General features: G+C 39.2%; 1 protein-coding gene across 1 annotated transcript in view; it reads left to right on the top strand.

Annotated features, from left to right (window-relative positions):
* The window catches only part of usp43a (ubiquitin specific peptidase 43a), a 192,108-nt gene that overhangs the window by 142,322 nt on the left and 35,220 nt on the right, over positions 1-14,566 (top strand). The window contains exons 10-11 of the mRNA XM_078165179.1: positions 1,133-1,210; positions 1,469-1,598. Coding sequence (XP_078021305.1) covers positions 1,133-1,210; positions 1,469-1,598 — 208 coding nt within the window. The remainder of the gene's footprint in view (positions 1-1,132; positions 1,211-1,468; positions 1,599-14,566) is intronic.

Here is a 14,566-nt window from a genome sequence, read left to right as displayed (position 1 = left end):
ATACACACACTCACACACACACATGCATTCACAATTGCACACACATATAGTCTTAGTTTTTAATATTCACAAAGCCAAGTAGCCCTGTGACAACTCTATGAATCCCTGAGTAGGGAAAATGGGTTTTTAAAATGAGTGAATTGTTTTTGTGGGAGCGATCTTGTGTGCAATGTGTCTGTTTTGTGTGTTCAGTATATTGTTGTGAGTGTGACACCACCAGAGAGAAGGTTGCTCATTTATCCAGAGGCTATTATTATTATTGCAGCACTTATGTAAAACTCAAGCCCAAATCACAAGCAGAGAAATAGGAGCATTTGTAAGTAATAGCTGGTAATTCAGTATTGTTTTATTGAGCTCTTTAACCTATCTGGAATGTGTTGACATGTTATGTAAGGCTGACATCTAGTGGTAATGATCAGTACGGGCATTTCTGTGCATTGAACACGTTGACAGTAAACAATAGGTTGTGCTTAGAAGATGGAGTGAAACCACTCACAGTGAGATCAGTCAATATCGGGCGGTACTGGAAATCTTCAGACCGTCTCCATCCAGAATACAGATGCTTTGCGTTATCGAAGGGAATTTCATTTTGACACAACTCCAAAGCATTTGCCGTCAGAGATCCGTCATATGCCTGCAACAAAAAATATAACTTGTGCCCAGAGCATCCAGCGATTGTTTAATCTACCTTGGCCCTCTGTCAGCACTGTTTGGCTGCTGAATACCAATGATGTTTTTTATCTTTCCTCCCGAGATCAAAGCAGTGTAGAAACATTCAGCAATACAAACACAACACCTTCAGCTACATAATGACTCACATCAGAAGGTTGCATATTAATACATGGTGTGAAGTTAGGTCTCACCTGTGCAGATGTCACTCTGTCTAATCCCGCTGTTGCCTGTGTGTATCAAGGAGAAATAAAGTGAAATAAACAAAAACAAACATTCTTAGTCTCAGGGCCGTGGCCAGCACAGAGGGGCCATTATCTGCTGCATGACAGCGGCACAGATTTCAGCCTCCCTTGGTTTTGTGGTTGCATGCTTTTTCAGATGCGGCAAAACTTTCTACAAACACTGACTAAACTAAGATCATAAGATGTGTCTTTAAAGTCTGTGTCTTGCTGTCTGGTAGGGCTCTGAAGTTCTGTGGCCCTGGGGGACCCCCGCACGTTAAGGTTGTCATCGAATGGGATAACAAGACTAAAGAATGGTAAGCGTTATGCACATTTAAATTTCTCATGGCGTATACAAATGTAAATAAGCACGTAGGCAGAACACACACACAGATTATCGACTGTTGTGGGTGTCATCCTGAATATCATTTGACCATTTGCTTGATTTCCCAGAACACACGCTGATTCAGTCTGTGTGTGTCTGTGTGAAATGATGCAAACATACATTTACACTGATCTGATTACACTGTGTGTGTGTGTGTGTGTGTGTGTGTGTGTGTGTGTGTGCGCTCCAGTCTCTTTGGCAGTATCCAAGAGGAGGTGGTGAAGGACGCAGAGAGTGTGAGGAACCAGCAGCAGCAGCACCTACAGCAGCATAGTTGTACCCTGGACGAGTGCTTTCAACTGTATACCAAAGAAGAACAGGTGAGACTGAAGACAACACAACATTTCAGTAAACAACATCAAGTGTGATTCTCACTTCAATTTGTTTCTTTTTTTATTTTAAGCCAAAACATGACTGACTTTGTTTTCACCTTGTGTGTGTGTGTGTGTGTGTGTGTGTGTGTGTGTGGTTCTGGAGACACTTGTTGTAGCTGAAAATACCCCAGAAGCCGCTTTGAGTACTTTTCCTGGACAGATTTTTATCAACACAATAATGCTGTGGCCTTGCAAGATGCAGTCACAAAACTTAACAGGTGTGTAGTTGAGATCAAAATGAAGGCCCAGTTCGAAGATGGGTGTAGTCTGAGTATGGGGGCTGGACATAGCAGGGTTTTTCCTGGCTCAAAATGAGGTGGGACCATCCTGATCATGTGTTCTCACATGCATGTGTACTGTGCCTTCAACCAGCTCAACGAAATACTTTTTCCAAGTAAGATATTTTAGGAGTTCCAATATACATGACTAAATAAACTTTACAATCATTAATTTATTGTGGCCAAATCGTCGCATAAAATAGTCTATAATGTGAATTCCTGGATACTGAATTTTAATCTGCAATTTTCTGCAATCCCAGTGATATTTGCTGGTGTAATGAAGTAGCATATCACAGGACATGTTTAGGTTATTTTTTAGACTACAAACATGACCACACACTGATATACTGAATATTTTGTTTAAAAAAAAAAAAAAAAAGAGTCAAAATATTAATTACTCATGTGTAGATCTCCTCTAGTTTTTTGAAGCATTTAATTTAATTAATTTTTTACAAGACAGTTTTATAAGACACTTTATCTGTGTTTTTTTATTGTTTTACTTCCTAAATGATTTGCTTTTATATGGGACTCATGTTTTCATGGATTGGAATGATCTAATATAATGTTTTGAAGATGCCTGTTCGTACATTTGTACTGAAAAAGTTGATTTAAAAAAACTACTTTATTTCCCTACATTTCACTGGTGTAAACTTTGAAGTCTCACAGCCTAATCGCCAGAAAAAATGTTGGCATTGAATGCTTCTGAAATCTATGTATAGGCAGTATAGTGGATATGCTGAAAATGTACATTTCAACAATACTGTGGTTAACATGTGGTTCAGCTTTGGCACAGAATTCACTTGGTTATGGTTATGAGCAGATCATGTTTTGGCTTGAAATACCCCATTTGGGTACACAATGCTGGCAGGACAAGCAGCAGTGTCTAGGTAAAAAAAAACAGCTTGTCATGGCACTGTCACCGCCAACGGTTCACCAAAAAACACACAATTGGAGCCTAGAAATCCAATCGAAAACCAGTAAGGAGTTACTAAAAAAAAGAACTGCATTTGTTGTTTTTGGTCTCAACCAGTAGTCGGCAGCTTGAGAGGTAACTCGAGAGGTGACTTCTGTTTTCTCTGTTTTCTCCAATGATTGTTTTGTTGTGGTGCCAAAGACGTTATCATTGGAAACACTGCGGCACAACGGGCTGTTCCTGCTTTGCTGCAGTCCAAAACCAAACAGACTGCTCTTTTCTTCTTTGGTAGTTTTGGCAGTGCCTTTCCTGGTGCACTGTGCTGCCTACGATAGCACCACCACATCAGTGGATGCCACAAATGCTGTTACAAAAATCAGAAATCCACCAGGTGCAGCATTTGCTAAATAATTGTTTTCCAATATGTCGCCCATCAGAGTTTTGTAGAGAGCTGGAGGCAAGACAAAACTTGACAGCGGCACCTGCCTTGTTATTTTCTACACAGGGAAAAGGGGGGTAGGAATGGCAGAGTTGAGAGATTGTTATTCTTCTCTCATTTTGTTTATCTATATTGGTGACTTGAGTAAAAGCAAACCAAACAACCATTACTGAAGCTGTAAAACTGTAAATGAAGGCTGTATTGATCCATCTATCCACCATTTCCTCATGTCTGTTTACAGGTGTTGGGGAGTACTACTGAAAAAATGAAGTTGTATAAAGTATTAGTGTGGCTCCAGAGGAAACTGAACAAAATCTGTAATAGTGCCTCAAGGGCTGTCACATGGGTTAGCGCCGGTAAGGTGTGAAGACTACAAATCTGAAAATGATCGAAAAAATGTTGGTGTGGAGTTAGAGAGAAGTGAGCATACCAGATCTCTGTATCAACCGGTCTCACTCTGAAGGCATCGAAATCCAGCACTTGGTCAGTGACTTCCGGTGTCAGACACTGACGAAAAAAGCTGTCCTTTTATGTTGTCATGATATGTGGCCGGTCGCCATTATTGTTTAACGGTGCCTGGAGGTGTCAGGGGGAAACATAGTGGGACAACAACCAAAGTTAAGGTGACGGAAGTCCGAGAAGGCAGGCGGGAGAGGTGGTGAATGGGTCCAACAACCACCGACTTTCACCCGGGAGGTCATGTTCGCCGTTAGCCAAACCCTATTCTTTTTTCTTATACCCAACCACATGCTTTTGTTGCCTAAACCAAACCATGTGTATGTGTTGGGAAAATGTAACCATGTGTGTTGTTATTGTTGAAAGAAAAAGAACGTCAATTCATGGTGTTGTACCAATGTAGTGCCTTTATTTTTAAAGAGACTGTACGCAAACGGTATATTTCCTGTGAAAACGGAAGTACTTTTTAAAAATAGACAATGCATGTAAAAGGGAGAACTTGAATCGGCGTCCCAGAATGTCGACAACTAATGCACCCAGGGTACCTTGCATGTCACAGCGCGACGTGAAAAGTTTATCACCAAACGTCAATTTGTGACAAGGCCGGAGTGATAATGTGTTGCTGTTTCTCATCTCAGCTTGAGACTAGAGGCTCAGGACTACTTCAGCCGCTACGAGCATAATGCAACCTAAATCTTTCACTTAACAATCAGCAGTCATGTTGCATTGTGGGTAACATAGGCACCTGGTTTTGACAAGGAATAACAATGCTTGAAATTAAGTGCAACACAAAATCTGTGTAGTAATTTACCAAAACAAGAATAATGATACTCTTGTTAGAATTCTTTAATATTAAGATACATGTCTTAGATTTCCTCTCTTTGCTTTGATTGCCACCTCCATTATTATAATAACATAAACTAAGAACATAATTTACATCCTGCAGTTGCCCTCATGGGCACCCTGGGGCCACTTTTTTCATACAGTAAGTTGGCAAGACTTAATAACTTGTTAGTCAAATACACCACAGTCAACAAACTGCGTACTTTTTTGTAGTCTTAACTCCCACACAATTATACCAGCTGTGAATTCGTCTTTTCTTTAATGCCAGGGCAAAACCAGGGCAAAGAAGGAAAAAAAAATCACTACAAAGCTGTAAAGTATATGGAATATCGCAGTTTATTGCCAAATGATTTTCACATTTCACATTTCCAGCAATAACAATAATACAAAGTAAGAGCACAATACAAGGAACACAAGAGCCAAACAATCCTAATATAAATATGAAATAGAAATAAACAATGAAAATATGTTCAGTTTCCAAAAACTTAAAATTGATGTAAATTTCAGAGTTTCAAGGAACAAGTAATTGGGTAACTGCTTACAGCTGTTCTGCAGTAGTGGAAGTAAATTAAGCCTTGAAAGTTGATTGAAACAATCCCGACAGGTGTCCAAACTGTAGGCATTGTTGATTACTTACAAACTTTCTGTCTGTATAAGTAGTGTTAGAACAGACTGTTGCAAAACAAAACTGTGAGCACCAACACAGCGAGGCAACCACCCATGGCTCCAAGTAAATCATTATAACAGTACTACACTATTATCTTGATCGTGTTAGAGTTTGAATGAAATCACAAAAAGAACAATCTGGCTAATTACAATGTGCATGTTTTTATAGATGCCATCATTTCTATGAGTTATGATAACACCAAATTAATTACTATATTCTGGCAACACAAGATCGCTACAATGATCATACAGTATCATCACAGTACAGTTCCTCTGAAAGCTGATTAATGATTATAATTATTTTTCAAGTTAGACTGTGAGATAAGACATGATGCTGCCTATCTTAACATTGTATTTTGATAACAGTTATGGGGTCATGGGTTTAATCTATATATCTAACCAATGTTTTTTAATTTTATGCTGCATCCAACCCTTGGTTCAGTAGAGACCCCCAGCTAAACAGTGCACCAGTGTCACACCTCAAAAACTGCTCAGTAATGGCCCAAGGAATGAGACAAAGAGCTCAAGGCATCAGCCTTGCCTCCAAATTACTCACATCCCAATCTTATCAAGCATCAGTGGGATGTGCCAGAACGAATCCGATCCATAAAGGCCGCACCCTTGCAAACCACAGGGCTTAAAGGATCTGTCTCCAACGTCCTGATGCCAAACACCACAGGACACCTAAGAAGGCCTCATCGTGGATCGGACTTGGCTCTGCCCTGTCGAGGTGTGGACACAGGACCTGGTGGTACTGGCGTGTCCCACGGATGCTTGATTGGATTGGGATCTGGGGTATTTGGAGGCCAGGTTAATGCCATAAGATATTTGTCACATTCCTTGGGTGATTCCTGAGCAAATCTTGCTATGTGGAATTGTGCTTGGTTTGTTACGATGTTTGGGTTCCCCAACAGAACATTGCATTGTAACAAGATGAATCAACAAGATTTACTTAACCTGTCAGTGCTTTGAATGTTGTGGCTGATCTGTTCTGTGCAATTTGAACATTTAATGTTTACACCAAACAACTTCAGCCTAAAGATGTCCTCAAATCCTCTTTGTTTCACCCAGTCAGCTCATAATACAGACATATACACACACATACACACGGAAAAATAACATCCTTGAGTTATTAATCTTTCCGAAATAAACAAATAAAAATGATGGATGAGGTAGAAATGACTTTACTTTGGTACTTTGTGAGAATAAGAAACACATCAAACCTTGTGTCAGGAAATAACTGAAAAGATAAACTCCAAAAATCAACAAGATCAGAGTATTAAGGTGGTGGAGGAAAAAAAAGATGATATTACCTTGAAGGATATGCAATAAGCAGCCGTGTTGAAAATGTGTACAGAACAGGGCAGGAAGCTACACCACTCACTCATAAGTTTTGTTATGGCTACAGCTTGTTTATTCACTCCTAAAAAATGCAATGAAAATTCATAGCCTTTCTCACAGCCCTGCTCACAGTGAATTCATGCTCTGTAAAACATCACCAGTTACTGAATTAAATCAACCAGTTCAGCAGAAGTGTGACAAGTAACTACTGCACAGCAGGGAGAGCTCAACCACCATGCGCCAGCTTCCTCAGATCCTGTGTTAGTGAATCTGCCGAAGTGTAGAACTCTGGCGAGCATCACTTAGTAGTAGTAGCAATATGTATTCCTCTCATGAAATACTATTAATCTGATTAATCAAACTATGTCAGCTATGATCGGATTTTGAGCATTAGGAACTTACGAATGATTCTTTAAGTTTTTATAAATTTTTTGTCACTAATTTTGCTATAATTGTGTTTGATTAAAGAACCCAAAAACACAAATATGAGGATACCTCTACAGTAAATTAGAATAAAATGGCACCACTTAATACTACTAAGGACACAAACTAAAACTGAAATCACATAATTTATCCTGAACATGAATTAAATCACACTTCAGCTATGCAATATGGGTTTCTTAAAATAAAGTAATTGATGGTTTGGGCCTTTTCCTGGGATTTTCTGCAAATAATAAAGAGATACAGTATTCGCAGTCTTATTCTTTAAAGATCAATCTAATGGCAAATTTCTGCCGAAGACTCGTCATTACTTATTTTTCATAATACCCTCTTTAATACCCTCTTTTAAGTGAGATGAAAAGGCTAAGGGAGTGTCAGTGACTAACATTGTGCTACTTTCAAAAAGAAAATCTGACACGTACCTGTTGAAATAGTGATTGGTGCGGGGGCTGAATCTCCTCTGCCACAGACTAAAGCAAAATCTTCATTCTGTCAACATCCTGGGTGCAGTCCTCAGTCAGCACTGTGGAGAGAACTGAAAATGCATCAGCTCTTTTATTAGTATTTGATTTGGAAGGAAATGATGTCTTATAAATGGAGGTGATGTTAACACATGCCATCCCTCCTTCTTTCTGTGTCAGTTTTTCATTAGTAGGATACAACATGGGTATTACCAAAAATTGGGAAGTTTTTTGTTATGTAGAGATGTGGGGTGACCTCATGTCTCAGCAGGAGCATCCTTGTTCCATTTTTTCCCATGTCGGCTAAGCCTCAGGCTGTGGCCTCTGAACGTAACAAACAGCCTGTCGCCACTGAGGTTTCTACACCCACTGTGTCTTACTGTGCATCTCCTTACTCAACTTCTATTCACATAAAATCATAAAGAAAGCTGAGTGAAGACTAAAGTTGCAAAAGGAGTTGCAAAGGAAAATTTCCAGTGGAAGATTTTTGCAATGGTTTTACAATCTTGCTATATAATGCCGAAAACTCTGTCTGTGGGTGTGTCAGTGTGTCTGTTCCACATTTTTCTCCTCACTGACTTGGTCAATCCATGTGAAACTTGGCACAGTGGTAGAGGGTCATGGGAGGATACGAATGAAGCAATATTACATCAATTGGCCAAAGGGGGGCGCTATAGCAGCCGATTGAAATTGCAAGCTTTGAATGGGCATATCTCATGCCCCGTATGTCGTGGAGACATGAAACTTTGCACAGAGATGCCTCTCCTCATGAGGAACAAATTTGCCTCTGGAACCCATAACTTCCGGTTATATAGATTTTCTGCCATTTTGAATTTTTGGAAAAACACTTCAAATCGATCTCTTCCTAGGAAGTTTGACCGATCTGCATGAAACTCGGTGAGCATAATCTAGGGACCAATATCTAAAGTTCCCTCTTGGCAAAAGTTGGAAAACTTACTAAAACTGAGCTTCTATAAGGCAATGAATATTGTGGAGGGCGTGGCTCATCACATAAAGGTGTATAACATCTCAAGGGTTTCACCGATCACCACGCAACTTTGTAGGCATATGACCACACATAATCTGAGGGGACCCCTCCATTATTGACCCCATCAAACAAAATGGGGGCGCTAGAGAGCTAATTTCTTATCTAGGCCTAACCGCCATATCGATTTTTACTAAACTTGGTAGATATGTAGAACAGGACGCCTCAAGGTGACTGGAGAAATTTAACTCTAATTGGCAACTGGGTGGCGCTATAACAACAGAAAAATGCTTAAAAATGGCTAAAATGCGACCGATTGCTGTGGCTCCCCCTGTGGCCCAAAGTTTTTTCCGGCCACTTTTATTTTCATACTATCAAATTCACAAAAACTCTGTCTGAATACATTGCTCTTCTTCATGGGTTCAGTTGACTATTTAATCTGCAATTTCCTATGACCTGTATCCTAAACCCACACCATGTGAAACTGTACGTGGGCAACTGTGCACTCAATGGGTATGGACTAGTTTTAATATAAAAAGTGTACCCTTTGATAGTGAAGTCGTTTGGGGAGGAAATGCACATAAAAAGCCAACACAAGTTCTTCATTCATGTTATGATTAAAACTACAAGTATGCCCATTTAGAGTGAATGTAACCATACATTGCATTCAGGGTCAGAGTAGAATTACAGCTCTCTGCATCTCTGCAGCCCACACTACTGCCAACACTGTCTGAGCCAAAGGACAATAGCTTTTAGTTTTGATTTTATTACTGGAGTGAATATGTTTAGTGTTCTTATGATATTTCAGTTAAGCAGCAAACTAGATTTACACTAGCGTTTCTCAGTGTGGCTTTTGAAAAGGGTGGCATTGAGGTGTTCCCAGGGCAGAGGGTGGGGGTTTATGGTTTAGTCTTACATACACATTTTCACAATTTTATCATGAGACGTACCTTTACTACCATCATGAAAGGCTTTTTTTTTCCAGTGAGACTTTCCCTGCTATAAACTAGGCTTATTTTTCTGAATTCCTTGTGCACAGCTTTTCATTCAACAGCGTGCTCTGGTGCTTTGAGCACACACCTCTGTCAAATCTTTTACCATGCCTCAAGCTATCCTAAATTGGATAGGGGGTGTTGGAAAACCATAAGCAAAAATGCTTTATAGACAGAGAGTGATGGGGACACGGCCCAGGGACAGGCAAGCTCGGACAGAGTTTTTGGCTGCATCCACCACGGGGTGTTTGGGGGTTGTTTTGGGGATTTTTTGTTCTGTTTTCTTTCACACAGCAGGAAGCCTCATCTAGAAGTCATTGGTCTGTGCGGTTGGCTGTCCTCGCTCTTTGTTAGATCTACTTTTGCTTTTCCACTTTCGAAGAAGAGCAGTGCACATCTGATCGCCTACACTGTGATGCATCCAGAGAGAATCCCAAACAGTGTTGTGTCAGACACTGTGAAAGGGAACTAGAGCGCAGAGCAATAACATACTGCACAACAGACTATAGGGGAGATGTGGGAGGTGTTTTGAATAGTAGCAGAAATGACCTGTTAGAGTCCAGTGATTTATAAAATAATGAAAATGAATTAATGTGTCATTGGCATGAAAAGTTGCCACATGCACATTTGATAAGATTACTTCTACTTCTACTACAAAAGACACAAATGAAGACAGAGGAGTAAATCATGCCTACAGGTGTGTGGACTCAGCAGAGATATCATTAAATGAGAAAAGCTGAAATACAGGAGAATAAATATTTAAGAGCAATACAGAATACCTGAGAGGCTTAGTGCATTATACTCAGTTTTATTTTGAATTGTCACCTGCTGCCTGAGGTATGTGTTTTCTGTCACATTAATTAAGACATTTCCACCATTAATTGGTGCATAAGAAATTCACCAGAATGCATTAAATGTTTTTGACGCTCAAAATTTCCAAAATCACGCTTCTTGTTTGGCACCGGCACCAAATTACCACTTTCTGATTGGCTGCTGTTTGTGATCACAAAGGAGACCTAATTAGAGTGTATGAATATGAATAGAACAATTTTTATTCACGTGGCTCATTTTGCCCCCTAATTAAATCATAATTATATACCAATTTTCCAGTTTAATCAAATCTGTTACTTGGCATTTGGGGGGGGGGGGGCTGTCTTGTTGAGAACTCCACTCTTTATAACTTATTAACAACTTCGGCTAGCTTTTGCTGGCTGGCTGTTACCATGTGATAGAGCAAGCTTATTGATAAGTTTTAATTAATCTATTATTATTCATTCTTTATTGTAAAACTTTTTTTTTTTTTTTATAAATTACCTGTTCACTTTAATCCTAAATTTGCACAAAGCCCACAATGTTATCTAGCATTTTCAAAGTACCCTACCTTTCCCCTTAGTTAGCTAACTTCCTAGCTAGCTAACTTACCACATTTAATACTGTATGTATTTGACAAATTAATGGATTTATATGGTAAATTAATGGATTACGTGTGCTTATGATATGGTCAAAGGTTTTTTTTTTTCCATCCGTATATGACACGGTAAATACAGGAACCAGCCAGTAATTGAAAAGAGAACATTCAAAATAAAAATTTCAAGGTTTATATTCCCATTTTGCTTAATGGCTTTCTTCCTTTCCAACAGTTTCAAGTACCACTTAAGCTTTTTGGTAGGAACAGAAAGTTCTGCAAGACAATGGCTACACTGAAATAGAAAGGGCTGATTTCTTACTTCCATTTATAAAAAATTTAAAGAACATCAAATCCATTGTATCTTCTTGGCTCTCTTGCCTCTATAACCAAATGCTGCCAAGTCTCAGTTCAGCTTGCTATCTTAAATATTACATATCTCTCAAATCAAACTTTCAAGTCAAATGATTTGGCTTCCTTACTTGATCTTTACACTTTTGGCCAAAGGTTTTCCACTTTACTATCTGTTTATTAATGTTGACTTTACATTCCCAGCCAAGCTTAGCATCCTATGACTAGATCTTTGTTGACAAGGAGCGTTCCTCAAAATTTTCTAAATAAATTATTCAACACTAGTGATTTTTTGGATTTCATTAAAGTCCCAATAATAAGGACATTAAAGCATCTTTATTTTCTACACTGTGACGCTGTTTCCAGTTAGATTATGAAGTGTTCAAGAAATGAGTCCTGAAACACAGAGATGAGTCAGCATTTTAGCACTCCCAGTTCCCTCATATTGAAGTCAATAAGTTTTTTTTTTTTTTTAATGGGTTTTTGGTGAGATGCCTGAAACAAGGTCTGTGGTTAACACAAGCTGAAGATACTTTTACATTTTGCTCTACGACATAAAATACGTCAGTAAATACCCCACTGGAGCCTTTACATGTCTTAAAAAAGACGGTTGCTTTACAGCCTCATTGTGGTGGCGACGGTTTTGTGACCATAGTGCTTGTGGATAGCCTAACGCTAGCTGTTTACTTCTGGCAAATGCATTTATGCTTAAAAAAGCGGCGGTGTTGGTTCGTGAAGATTACCTTGCTAAACAAAACGTGTAAGTATCATGAATGCTTGTTTGCCACAGAGCTTATTTTCTACAATAATCCAAAATTCAGTGGAATAATCCCATTGGCTTTTTGACAAGTGATCCAGAGTGATGGTATCTACCAGGTTGGCCAGCAAAAAGACGTCACCCCTGTAGCACCCTAATTGAGCAGTGTACAGTTACAAGAGGGAATTAAATCAAATCCTTTAGAGTTTATGGAGCTACACCATACTGTCAGCTTCACACACACATTCCTCACTGTTAGATCAGGAGGACAAGGGAGAGGTGAATAAATTATCTCAGCCACATTGTTTTTGAAATAGAAACAAAGATTTTGCCCACTGCTGGAACCCCCTCGCCTTATCTCTCTCCACCGTGTTCTTTTAACTCCTACACCCAAAGACGGTTTGCTACAACCCACAAATGGCCAAGTGTGGTTTTGTGTGACCAGTGTGGCTATGTCTCATTTTATTGGATGAACTTTTGTAAATGCCCTAGTGCAGGATGAGTCATTAAAGCTTGGAAACAGTTTTACTTGGTTTTATAGAAAGAGAAAAGGCAGGGATTTTTATGTGAAAAAACTCTCTCTTTTTTTTTGGACATTTATTTGGCATTTAATAAGAGATATGTGATCAGTTAACACGGGTACACAGGATTAAAACTGGGAAAATGTATTTTTCATTTCACTGGGTCTTTAAAGTGCTTCCGTCTCCTGAGCTATCTATATTTATTTGGTGCCATTTCCCCAGTTTAACACAGATAAAAGCCTTCATATAATGTTCATCATGGTTGAATGATAAAAAATCACTGCCTGAAAATGGAGAGCTGATAGAGGGCGGAGAGCAAAAAGTTGAGACCTGATCTTTACTGATGAAAAACCTTTTCATATTTTAGATTCAGATAAAAATGCAAGGATCAAATACTTACTCTGAGTGTCTCTTAACTGTCACTGCGGAGCTGGGAATTTCTGGATGACAGCATTTGTGCTCAGTAATTTTTTTTTTATATATATAAATGCCCATTCAGATAGAGGAGGGCAATTGCTTCCTGCCAGTATAAATGGCTTAGATTGTGTGCATAAAATCTGTCCTCAAGTAGACCTACTGTTGTTTTTGATTTGAGATTTCTTTTTGTGGCATAGAAAAACTCCACTACTGTTGCAGCCTCTGCCACTTAGCTCTGCAAGCAAAAGCCTTTGACATGTATCATCGTGCATTGTGCTCATACTGCCATAAAAACAACATCGAGTTAATGACAGCTGGTGAAAAACATCTTAGTTAATTGTCATTTGAAAAGTAAATGTGATTATAGTTTGACTCATCTGCACTCTTTGTTGTGAATGCTTGTCACGTTGGTTTAAAGAGGCAACATGCGGAGGCTGACATTTCATATTCCATTTTGCAGGAAGGAAGGACATTCCTTCAAAAGATAACAGCCCTAACAGTGGATCAGTGCTTCACATTATCTGCACAAACACTAACTCTACAGGTGACAAGATGCCACAGAACAGTTAGAGACCAAAACCAACATGTGGTCAAGCTATGGAGACATCGTCAGTAACTGTTGTCACCACAGATAACACTTTATTGCAACAGGAAATCTGTTTTTACAAAAGCCCTGATTTCCCCTTCCCCATTATTTCCCTTGAATCTCTTTATGAAATATGAACAAGACACAAGTTGGGGAAAACAAGGGGACAATCAAGGGAATAGGGTTGTTCCATTTCTATTTCCTTCTTCCTTTCTCTCTAACACACTCACACATGTGCAGTGGCAAAGCAATCATGTTTGTGTTTGTCATTTCTCTCATCCTGAATACCGCACAACAAGTACTCATTTTGGTGATTATTATGTTGGAGCTGCAGGATGCGATTTTGCTGCCCACTAACTCCCGCAGCTCACTCAAGCAGCACTTTGGTGCTGAAGGACAGGATCGTAAAGCCTACAGCAAGTTCCTCTTCTTCTGTGCTAATTATGTTTTGTTGCGTGACACACCACTATGAAACAAGCAAATTTAATTTCCTGATCTCATGTCATAAAATAGAATCTAAACATCTTATACAGCACTTTTGGGAAAGAGACACAGAGTTGTGAAAGAGTCCCTGGAGCCTTGCCTGTAGCCATAGCAACAACAGGCAGATATAGACTGGGGTGAACTGACAATGATGTAGACGTCATTGTGCTTTAACAAAATGCTGTGGTCTTGCAAGAGATCATTTCATTTTTAAATGGAATCTTTTCAGTGAAGTCAAACTGAGCAGCGTGAAGGATACTGGGCAAGGAACATTTCTGCTAAAGAGATCTAAACTTTCCAAGCATAACTGGTGGGAAAATGTCCTTGAGCTGTCAGTCAAACACCAGTGGTCATTGCACTTTATCCTCAGGAGTCCTCAGTTTGCAGTATAGAGCTTCTAAAACCATAAAGCAAGTAGACAATAGGCAAGCTTTTGATGCCTGTGAAATAGAACTCCACTCTTAAAACACATGTAAAACAAAAAATCATTGCTCACTTAATATTACTAAGTTTCTTATTCAGTTTCTTATTCAGGATTTTTTTTTTTCTTTTTTTAGGTAGATGAAAAACCAGGACAAA

This window comes from Epinephelus lanceolatus, chromosome 3, assembly GCF_041903045.1.
Source record: "Epinephelus lanceolatus isolate andai-2023 chromosome 3, ASM4190304v1, whole genome shotgun sequence".
NCBI classification, from domain to species: Eukaryota; Metazoa; Chordata; class Actinopteri; order Perciformes; family Serranidae; genus Epinephelus; species Epinephelus lanceolatus.
The sequence above is the reverse complement of the archived record's forward strand: the minus strand, read 5'-3'. Positions and strand labels throughout refer to the sequence as shown.